We start from the raw sequence: 12,010 nt of genomic DNA on the forward strand, positions 1-12,010 counted from the left end.
ACTCTAACACCTGGAATTGAAGTTGCAATGGTGGTTATTGGGTATATTCTAGTGGCTGTGTGGTTGGGGAGAGATGGAAGGAGATGAGAAGTAGATGGAAAAATAAGAGGGGGAAGCTGAAGATAGTTGGGGTATGAGACGGCAACGAGACCGCAGTGCAATTGGACAAGGAAAGGTGGGGGGTGAAGAGCAGTGCAAGGAAAGGCAGGGTGGGCTATGGAGGCGTAAGGGGGTGGATTTGGTAATTGGCATGTTTGGGTGGAGAAGGGAATATGATTAAGAAATTTAATTTAATTAAGATATAGATGAATTTTATTATATAAATTTAATTAAAATAATTTATTTGTGTAAGGACAATTTAGTAATTAAACTAGTTTTAATTCCGATTGAAGTGAATTAGTAAACAACTTATATGGACTTAACATCATTCCTACTCCGATTCCAGACAGTTTTAGTAAAAAACTCCATCAGGAATCTGATTCTAATTCCACCTCATTTCAATTCCTCCTTAATCCAATTCCTCTCAATCTGATTACAGATTAGTAAACGCGCCCTTAATGGAATTGGATCCTATATGGATCTACTTTGTGGGGATCATAGGGATCCCTACATCTTAGCCATTCATCGTGTATCGTGGGGTTAAAAATTATTTGACTTTTTTATTGTTAGGCCATGTATGTGTTTTTTATTGTTGCTCACTCGATGGGTCACTCTCTTGAACTAAGACACATCATTCTCTTTGTATCCACTGCGTCCTCTTCACCATGAAAGTAACCTCATGTAAGAATAATTTTTGGCTCGAGTAGGAGTTTCTACTCTAAATTACTCGTTGTCAATTCAACAAACTTCGTCTTTATGATGAAAATTTTTATATCAAAAATAACTCTAAAAGATCGTCTGTGCAAAAAATTAATTTAAATTAAGGTTGTTTAAGTCATTAAACTGTATAAAAACAGATGAACAAAATTGATAAAAGTATTACAAACCGTCTATGTATTTGCTACAATTGATTGACTAAACAACTTTGATTTTAATTTAATTTTTGTAGATATGATCTTTATAATGTGATTAATAATATAAATGCTTTTGATCTTAAGCACAAAAGTTTGTAATTTGAACACAGAATTTTGAGGAGGAATTCTTACTCATGCTTGACTAGCGAAGCATTGTTCCACATGTAAATAGGTGATCCATCATTTTCAACCAACATATTATTATGCACTTAATCAAGGCTGAAAACAACCTTTTATTCGTTTGGACGTCAAATCTTTAGGGTAACATTAGAACTTTCTTTTAACAATTTTTGAGTGTGAAAGTCATTGCCTTTCCTTGAATTGATTTTCTTCTAAATATTTGTTGGACCTATTTTCACACGCTCAGCCCATATGCTTGTTTGGACCCATTTTCACACTATCAAGCCGTGTAATTTAGGCTGATTAATGAAGGGGAAATCAAGAGGGTTATTGACAATTCTCATAATCTTGGGTTTTTTTAAAAAAAAATGAAAAAAAAAGGATGCTAATGTGATATGCAACTTTATAATGCATGGATGAGTTTAGTATGGAGACGTGTAATGGAGCGCAGATGTTTTGAGAAGTTCTTTTGGAATTTGCTTTCTAATTCATTGGCTCACAAATCTCTGTACGCTAAAATTGTGGGAAGACATGCACTCATTCACTGATGTCGCGGTTATTAAGTTCTATCAGGATAATCGAAAAAGAAAATGTAAATTAAACTTATGAAAATATTGTTTACGAAAGACTCACTCACGTGTTAATACATATAACAGTTGTTCATTCTTACGCCACAACATAATTATCTTTTTTAAATAAAAAAAACACACAAAATGACCAAAGTAGCCAAAGTACTCTTATTGAAATCACTCGACCTAGATTTTATTCACCATCTGTGGTATTTAGCACTAGCGCCACCTACAAGTGCTATATTTGGATTATGACACATTTGTATGTGCTATTTCGAATTCATGGTTCTGGGAAAGGGAAGCCATTGACGCTCATTCCCCCATCAATGCCAATAGTCTGCCCAGTTACGTAAGAAGCTGCTGGGAGGCATAGAAAGGACACCACAGCTGCAACCTCTTCTGGCTCTCCAGGACGTCCTAAAGGGGTTCGGGCGTTGATCGCATTCGAAAATTTCTCCACACTGAGAAACTGTGGAGAAAACAAAGATAAGCTTATATGTGTAAATGCATTAGGTCAACCAAAGTTGCTCATCAAATTTTCTACTCTAGGGATGCATACATGTCAGCATCTCACTTGCCTCAATTTTGAACGAATAAGATGAGCATCTTTTTTTTTAGGAGATGACTTCTTTAGATTTGATTTTGATTTTGGTAGTTTGATAATTAGGTGCATTACTATGATTATACACACGCTACATATATGATCACATCAATGCTCTATGTGCTATTCAGTCACATAAAATTGAAGACTTTGCTGTGCATTGTAACATTGTATGTAGGACTTATCTATATTAAAATGCGTGAGCACCACTCTTATATAGTATACTTATCTGGAAGAACTAACCTTTCTAAATAATGTACATACCTACCGAAGTAGCAAAACTTATAAAAAAGGAAAAAAACTTAAAAGTTGTTAAAATTGCAAGCATATGAAGACTATGAGTTTAGAGATCTCACAGGTGCAGAGAGGGGTGTTCGAATGAACCAAGGTGCTACACTGTTGACCCTTATGTTTTCTTTTCCCCACTCACAAGCCAAGGATCTTGCCAACGAAATTATTGCTCCTGAATATAAATTAAGAGAGAAGAGTCACAAGCTTTCATAACACAATGACGTTAAAAATGAAATTACATAAATGAAAAACAAAAATTTATCCATCATATTATTGTTAGAAACCTCCTCATCGCGATTGATACCATGTTAACCAATATTGATTGAAGATCTTTGATGTATGTAAGGATGAACAGTTTCTAGAGAGAGAGAGAGAGAAGAGAAATGTGTATCTTATTTCTTAATGACCAAGTAATACAAGGTACAATACTATTTATACACAACAATCTTAACTACATAACAAACATACCTTCTAATCTTATGACAAGTGTAACAATCCTACATTCACTAACTCATACACTCTAACACAACGGTCATAATTAAAGCAGGTTACTGGTGTTCAAGGTGACTGCAAGATTTTAATTGATCGACATACAACAACATACGTATATTAGCAAACACATCGATATGCTTATTTAGGTCTATCAGTATGATCATGCCATGCTTGTGTTTGGTTTAGTAAAGTTGAAAATAATACGAATAACGAAGGGGCTAACAAACGGAAGAATACATTGACTATATATAAACAAATATAATATTATTAATTGAAGAAAAAGATTGGCATGACGACTAAAAAACTACAATGTGACTGACTCATTAATAATAACAAATACAAGCATTACTATATAAAGTGAAAACTAAGGCAAAACCATAATCTTTAACGGACAAGAAATCTTATCTTGACTCACAAGAAAACCATAAATAGTAATAAAATAAATAACTAATTTCCAACAAGTAATTTTCCTCAATTTTCACTACCTATATTACAGTTTATATGTATGGTCTAAGGCCTAGTTTGGTATTACTGTACTTTTAAAAAAATATGTTTCTACTGTGCTGTGAGAATAAACAGCAATAAAATAAAGCTGTTGTGTGTTTGGTTTTTTTTTTTTTTTTTTTTTGTAAAAATGCTTTTAACAAACAACAGTGTCTGAATGTTTGGTAAACTTTTATATAAATTGTTGTGAATATGTTAAATGATTAAAAAAGATATGGTATTTAATGTGATATAATTACTGTCAAAGACAATAATGTAGGTGCAAAGATTGTGATTTTGTAAAATATGTGGAGGGTATACTTGTCATTTGAAAATTTCATTAAATGGGCATTGATTACTGTGGTTTGAAAAAATAAAAACATGTCATGGTCTACCATGCTTTTGCTTTTCTACTGTCATTGACAAAAGTTATTTGAAAAAACAATTTTTTTGTTTTGTTTTGTTTTTCCAAACACTTTTGATGTTCTAGATTTTTTTTAATAAGTTATTTTAAAAAAAAAAACCACAACAATACCAAACTAGCTCTAAAGATCATCACACGATCTCTTTTTTATAATCATTTGTTCGTAAGAAAAAATTTCTATAAGAAAGTTTGAAGCAATATATTGTAATTAGCTGAAAAAACAGTACCTTTAGTCGCAGCATATACACTTCCAATCCCTGCAACTGATACCACCCCAGCAATAGATGATACAAAAACAATGTTACCAGCTCCTGAAGCTTTCAGAAGAGGATGCGCAAATTGGGACAGATTGTAAGCAGATTCAAGATTTGTAGTTGTAACAAATGCGTAATCTTCAGCTGTGCAATCAACTGTTGGTTTTGATTCGGAAGTTCCCACATTGTTTATCTACAGGCAAACATTGGGGAGCACGATGATTAGCTAGCTGATAGCCCAAGTGTTCATGAAATGCTAGAAGTGGATTTTTAGGTTCACGTACGTAGAAGCTAAATTCATAAATTAAAAAAAAGGATATATATTGCAGACATGCTACGACTTTTTATATTATTCTAGATTAAATTCATGAAGTTTTTCTTGTCCGTTTTCAAAATAAAACCATGTAGTCCACTATGCGTTGCTTATAATGGAGTTATTGCAATTGAGTTAGGAAAGGCACAATAATGACTCATAGAATGGAGAAATCTCTCTAGTGTGCACCATATTCAAGTGGGTACTCCACATATCATAAAATAAGTGGAGAAGCATGAAAACATATATCATTTACCCCATTGTATTATGATATTTGGCATGCCGCTTGAATACCCAGCACTTTGAAGAAAAAAAATTATTTAGTCAAATTATATATCTTGTAATCAACTTTTGTATCTTATTGTTAATTTTGGATACATTGTTCATTGTTTTCATATAAAACATACACTTATATATTAATAAGGATAAGTATAATAGTATACTACAAAATTAATTAAATTTATACATAAGCATTAAGAATGAACAATAAACTGAAGGTACGCAAAAGTTAAAAAAATATTCGAAAACTTATATAAAATATGAATTTTCAAATTATGTTCTAAAATTTTCATAATTACCGAATTCTGATATTTCCAAATATGCCTAAAATTCTGAATTTAAAAATTGTAATCCGGTCCAATTCCGAAATTTCGAAACGGAAATTGAAAACATTATTTTCGATCCTTGCAAAAAACACCCTACGAGCACCAAGATGATGAAACATTAAAATCCCTTCATTAATTAGTTAGGACTACAAATGAATGACAAATTAATTACAGGGGTACACTAGTAATTCAACCTTAATTTTTAAATTGAAGAATCCCACATATTGGAACAAGTTTGAAATACTTTGGAAAAATTTGAATCGGAAATTCAGAATTCTCGAAATCTTTAAATGCTTTCCGATTTTCCAATTTTTCACAAAATATTCGGATTTAGAAATTTCAGGTTCGAATTTGGAAATCTTAGTGTTGGAATTAGAAACAACATTCTAATTTGCAGCCCTAGATGATCACTTTATATAAAGAAATAATTTTTTTTTGTTTTTGCTGATATATGGAAGATAAAGTTATTTTAATGAATATATATCTTTCTTTTTTTTTAATAATTCAACAAATTTTTTCCAATAAAAGAATTCCTTTATTGAGTATTAAGCATGGAGGTCTGGAGGGGAACCGAACGGGATTCTCACCTGTCTTTGATAACAGCATTATCTTATCTTTTGAAAACAGAAATATTAATATATTAGTATTATCTTATCTTTCATAAAAGATAAAAACAGAAATATTAATATATTATCATATCTGTTGAAAAAGCAGACTGATAATATTAAAAATAGGATGAAATGCCGATTTAGTCTCTGAACTATTACTTAAGTGAAAATTAGATTTCTGAATTATTTTTTCAGTAAATAAAGTCTCTAAATTCATTAAAAATTGCTAATTTCATCCCTACTATTATATTCAAAGCTATTTTGTCCAATTTTTCTTCAACTTAAGTCACTTGACACACTTTAGAGTGTAATACCGTCATTTTCTTGCCTATAAGCCCTTCACATTTCATATAGGTTGTAAATATAACATCTAATTTACCCTTTAAAGTTAACTTACATTATTTCTTATGAAAAACTACCAATTTACCTTCCAAAGTTAACTCCATACACTATTTCTTTATGGAAAACTACCAATCTACCCTCTAATGTGTATCACATGTAAGTAACGTGACTTAAATTGATGGAAAATTGAATATAGTAGCTTTGAATATAATATTATGAATGTAATTGGCAGATTTTTATAATACAAGAACTAATTTTTCTGAAAAAATAATTTAGGAACCTAATTTTCACTGATGTGATAATTCAGAGATTAAATTGGCAATTCACCCTTAAAAATAATCTCTTTCGTTTCCCCTTTCCATTATCAAGCGAAAAGAAGATAATGCTAGTGGGAGTATTAATTTAAGGAATTATTATTGGCATTCTAAAAATCTCATTTTTCACTTCAAATTTTCTATAATTAGAAAGATAAATACACTTGGGAGGAGTGTATAATAAGATTTGTGGAGTGCTAATAATAGTTCCCTTAATTTAAATCAAATTTGTAATCTATATGACATGGTTAGTGATGATTAGATTATACTTAACTATTAATTAACGTGTTTATTTCTTATTGGTGACACATCACATGGTTTGCAAATTTGGCTAAAAAAAATATTATGTACCATTTTGTTTGACGACAACAAAGTTAATGAGGTATAAGTTTATTTATACGTGTCAATGAATAATAGAGGCCATAGAAATGTTATAAACAAAATGAGTGCATAAGATTTGAACAAAAATAATTGATCTTCCTAGTATTACTCTTACCAAAAAAGGAAAAATGCACATTTTATCTTTAGAATTTAAAAAAATAAATATTTAAATTAAATACTTATATATATTTAATATAATTACTCAGATAACGCCTGTATTAAATACATATATATTCACAAGAAACCCAACTAAACTTTAACGTAATAATGAATGACTTTGGTTTCCTTTCTCTAGCTCAAGGTTTGTGCATGCATTGCTGAGTTTCAACTAATAAAACAGCTATTTACAACAATTAAAAAAAAAAATCTCTAATCAAACGAAAAATGTTAAACCTAAAACTAATTAGTAGGTATTTGAGTTTCATCATGACTTTATTTTCTATAAACTATTAGTACAACAAATTAAACTGAGAAATTAATTAATAAATATAGAGTACTTACAAGGATGTTAAGTTTTCCGTTAAATTGTGATGAGATCTTGTTTATTAACTCCTCCCTTTGTGCTCTTGAAGACACATCACAGATTGAACCAGTGACTTGATGAAAACCCTTGGCCTTCCATTGACTCAAGCAGTCATCCAGCTGCCCTTGACTCCGAGAGCAAGTATGAACAGCTGCACCTAGCCCCGCCAGTTCCTCCACAATAGCACACCTAATAATAAACACATTACGTACATTTATCGCAGTGTAAAGATCCATTACACGCTTTTCCAAAAAAAAAAAAAAATAGATCCATTACACACTCATCAAATCTCTTCTCTCAAACTTTCTAGCAACGTTAGGTTAGACAAAGATACACTGGTGCTCTGAAATTTTTAACCGCCAAATCTTATTTTCTTTTGTTTTTACCAAAGATCCAGCACTTAAAAGAGACAATCCAGAGTACTGTAGAATATCTAGGTTAGAAAATGGTTGTGTTGCTAGTCGCTAGATTTGGTCAGTAAAAACGCATAAACATGTTTAAATGGAAATGTGGAACAACGGGTATGGCCTCTGGGTAAAAAAAAACTGCCTTATTTGTTAGGGTTGTAGAGTTCAAAATTTGTGTCATTGGTATCTATGGTATCAATTGATTTTCTTGCTCTGTATCAACCAAAAACTGGAATGAAATAGCAATGTAGATGCACTTATCAGCTGGGAAAACACAAACGTGAGTGACAAAAAGTAAAGAGAAGACTAACCCCATCCCTTTGGTTCCACCAGTGACAAGAGCAGTCTTTCCCTCAAGAGACCATCTGCGACCTCTGCCATTGATCTCTGCATTCGCCATCTCTCTCTCTCTCTCTCAATTCATCCCACTTCCATCCGTGCACTTTTTATATTAGAAATGAACTAGTTACTTGTTATAATGTACCGTAAAACACGTGCTAACACATGCAAAACACATGAAAAGTGCATGCGCCTAAATTTGAGATATACTCTCTCTCTCTCTCTCTCTCTCTCTCTCTCTCTCTCTCTCTCTCTCTCTCTCTCTCTTACCTTTTTTGTGGGGGATTCTATTCTCTGCATCACTGCATGTAAAATTACAACTAGATTTTTTTGTGGGGGACTATTCTCTGCATCACTGCATGTAAAATTACAACTAGATTTTGAAAATTTAAATCATCACAACTTCATTTACTCTATAATCTTGCTCAACTTAGAGAGAAAAAATTTAAATCTAAACCTTCCTCATGGCGACAGTATTATGTGATTATATGATCAGCCTAAATTGTCTAACAGAAGTGTTTTTAAAAGTCATCTGATAGAAGTGTTTCTTGAACTCAGAGCCAAGTGTGACAACTATGTATGTTTCATTTTCTTTGAACCTCACACTAGCTTATGCGTACTAATTCATAATTTTTTTATTTACGAGTTAATTAATTGAATATACAATGTGCCAAATAATTATTATTTTTTCACTTTCTTACCTTAATAGCACTGTGAAACTAAATAATTTGAAGGGGAATATTAGCAAGCTTATCACTTAGATCTTTTTTTTATATTTTTGGCTTTTCTTCTCATGTTGCAATATTACTTGATGATCGAAATATCTATCATGTAGACCACTTTTTCAGAAATAATTCCCATCATGAAGCAACATTGTATAATAAAAATGAGACATAAAAAGTAAAATGAGAAGATTAAAGTGATATAGCTCGCATCCCTCAAATCTAAACAACACCTTCCTGTTGAATAAAACGTGACTAGCATCCCTCAAATCTGAACAGCACCTTGCTAAGCGTGACAAATCGAAATCGAAATTCTACTCAATATCCAATTTTTTATTCTGGTTTTATAGGGACAAACTAAATCGCATTGATTCGCTTTGTTTATAAAAATCTGATTATGACCTGGCTGTTTAAAGAAACAAAAGAAAGAGACCCGGCTAGCTTTTTATTCTACCGACAAAGGTCGCAAAATCCAATCTTCTTTTTTTAAGAGTAACGGATCGTAACTTTTCTTTGCCATTTCTAATTTAGTTTAGAAAAAAACATTGGCTCCCTTGGAATTGCAAAAACAATAGTATATAATGTATCATATAAGAGCTTTTTCAGTGTTTTTGGAATATAATTGAATATACTATATGTCATGGTATAAAGGTGAAATGTTTAAAATTATTTCTCTTACCACTTGTGTTATGTCGTATATAATGTAGTAGTTCATGTTCTAGAAATACTACAAAATTCTCATAGTATACCATGATATATTTCTTCTCTTTCTTGAGAAGTTTTTCCAGGTACCTGTCACATACGCTGACTGGGAATTCCATGAACATTTGATATCTGTATATTTTATTCTTGTAAATTTAAAAATTGACAAATATTTTAAAATAAACTCAAAAATGACATCAAGGTCTCCCGAGCATGACGACGACGCCGAACCACCCGCACCCACCTTCATCACCGGTCGGTGATTTTTCTGGCATCATCATCCTTCTCCCTGTTCGACTTTCTCTTTCTTTCCTTTCCCCTCTCTCTTCTGCTCTTACCTCTACATGGAACCCAGAGATTGACGGCGGCAACCCAACTCAGATATGCTGTCGTCAATCTCGATCTATCAGCCGGAGTTCGCCGACATCGTTTTTGTTCTTACTCTGGAGCAGGAAAGAGAAGAAATAAAAAAGGGAAGAGAGAGAGAGAAAGACAGAGATAGGGAGAGAGATGATGCGGAAGGGCAGGATGGGTGGACTGGTGGAACCGTGGAGGGATGGAGAATGGGTATGGGGGATGGGGATGCGGATGGGAGATGGAGAAATGGGTATTTTCGATTTGCAGGAAAGCGTTGGAGCTCACCCCACAACTTCGATTTTTTTTTAATTATTTAACTATTTTGTGAAATGAATATAAGGGTAAAATGGGTATTTTAGTGTCACTTAAGAAGTAGAAGGATAGGTGTCAGATGCTTATTAGTGGGGAACTCCAAGTCAGCATAATAAATTGATATTAAACTCATTATTTCCAAGAGTTAAACTCAAAATCTCATTTCTTAGGTGGATAGTACTAATGGCGATTAGCTTAAAATATGAAAGAATGCAACACATGAAGAATTGGAAATTAAGGTATCGTTTGGTACGCAGATGGGACGAGACGGAACCGGATGAGACTGAACGGAATGGGACGGGACGGGACGGGACAGGACGGGACGAAACGGAGAGGGAGCAAAGATGCCCTCGGATGGAAACAAAGAGGAAGAAAAAGGAGACGGAGATTTTATAATTTTGTGTTCCACGGATGTAGAACGAGTCGTTCTAGGGGTGAGGTGGAACGAAAATTCACCCAAAATTCGTCTCGTGGAACAGCGCGTTCCATCCGTTTTAGGCCCACCAAACGTGAAACGGAACGCCTCGTCCCATCCCATTCCGTTCCTGTTCCACGTACCAAACGGTACATAAAGAACCGTTATTTCAAAGATACTTTTGGAACAGGAATACAAATGGAAAATATTAGAGTGGGAGAGAACTTGTGTGTTTACAGTCCCACATCAAGAGTGAGATCGATGACTTTTTGGTTTAACTTTTGGCAAATAGATATGTCATTGAGACTATTGTCTGAAGGCATACAATTCTACCTTGTATTTTTTTTAATGCAATCTGTTGTTAATGGTCAAACGATAAGTTTAATACTCACACGATGATGCGTAAGAATCTCGGCAACAGGTGGGATGAAACTATGCTCCGTTTGAAAATATTTTTTTATTAAAAGTATTTTTTCTTAGAAGCGGTTTTATTTTAGGGAACTTTAACGAAAAGCACCCGGTACTATTCACTTTAACGAACAACCACATTTTTACACTAAAAAGTCAATCATGGTACTATTCACTTTACCCTTTATTTTGTCCTTATCATTAAAACTTAAAATTTTCAAGCCCTTTTCATTAGTTTTCTTTTTATTTTAACCATATCGAATTTTTTAATATAAATACAAGTGTTTTTTTTTTGTTTTTTTTTAAGATTTCAAAAATTGCATAGCACGTGCTTAATCCAGAAAACTGTTCAAGTTCTCTTTAAACCCAGAGACATTTTGAACTATTTTTACTTAACATCATCATATTTAAAAGAGCTTTAGTTCTTTCAAATACACTTTCAATTGGAAACCGCCCCCTATAACAAGCTAGACATATGAAGTTATGAGAATACTTGAAGAGCAAGTTGTCCAAATCATCTTTAGGTAATCTTTGGAGGGGTCAGTTGATGTTGCTTAAAGGGTTTTTGTAACATCTCTCGTCTAAGTTCACCTCAGCACTTAAGTTTAGTTATTTTTTAATCTTTAATTGCACGAAAAGAAAAAAAAGGACATATTACATTAACGTAATAAGCAATGGTGAAGTTAGAATTTTCAAATAATAGGATCATTATATCAACTAAAAAAGCTTCATTGGACTATTTCATCAAGCACCTAGTAGGCATCTACCAATGCCTACCAACACATACTAAAAGCTTAGGCTAACGTATGTCGACAACTACTATTATTTTATAGGCTTGTCAATGGTGAATGCAAGATACCGCGGAGTAATGTTGAAGATTGTTAAGGCTTGTCAACTAAGATATTTCATCGAGCACATGATGGTCACAATAGAGTCGCACACAAGAAGAGAGAAGGAAGACAAATGTGATAGAATAAAGTAGAAAAAAAAAAAGTGGGAGGAGGAGGTTGTAAAT

At 32.8% G+C, this 12,010-nt stretch overlaps 1 protein-coding gene across 1 annotated transcript; it reads right to left on the reverse strand.

Moving 5' to 3' along the window:
- Positions 1–1,708: 1,708 nt before the first annotated feature.
- LOC103412852 (tropinone reductase homolog At5g06060-like) lies at positions 1,709–8,195 on the reverse strand. Its single transcript, XM_070807751.1, has 5 exons — positions 8,052–8,195; positions 7,312–7,522; positions 4,221–4,440; positions 2,660–2,766; positions 1,709–2,171 (listed from the first exon to the last, which is right to left on the reverse strand). The coding sequence occupies exons 1-5, from the start codon at positions 8,138–8,140 to the stop codon at positions 1,983–1,985; spliced, it is 816 nt and encodes a 271-aa protein (XP_070663852.1). The 5' UTR covers positions 8,141–8,195; the 3' UTR covers positions 1,709–1,982.
- Between the last annotated feature and the right edge of the window lie 3,815 nt (positions 8,196–12,010).

Source organism: Malus domestica, chromosome 11, assembly GCF_042453785.1.
Source record: "Malus domestica chromosome 11, GDT2T_hap1".
In the NCBI taxonomy this organism is placed as follows: domain Eukaryota; kingdom Viridiplantae; phylum Streptophyta; class Magnoliopsida; order Rosales; family Rosaceae; genus Malus; species Malus domestica.

Coding starts and splice junctions, on each gene's coding strand:
- LOC103412852 (XM_070807751.1), bottom strand. CDS start 8,140: ATGGCGAATGCAGAGATCAATGGCAGAGGTCGCAGATGGTCTCTTGAG. Junction 4,441..7,311: donor ACGGAAAACTTAACATCCTT/GTAAGTACTCTA, acceptor GTTTGCCTGTAG/ATAAACAATGTGGGAACTTC. Junction 2,767..4,220: donor TGTATATGCTGCGACTAAAG/GTACTGTTTTTT, acceptor ATTTATATTCAG/GAGCAATAATTTCGTTGGCA.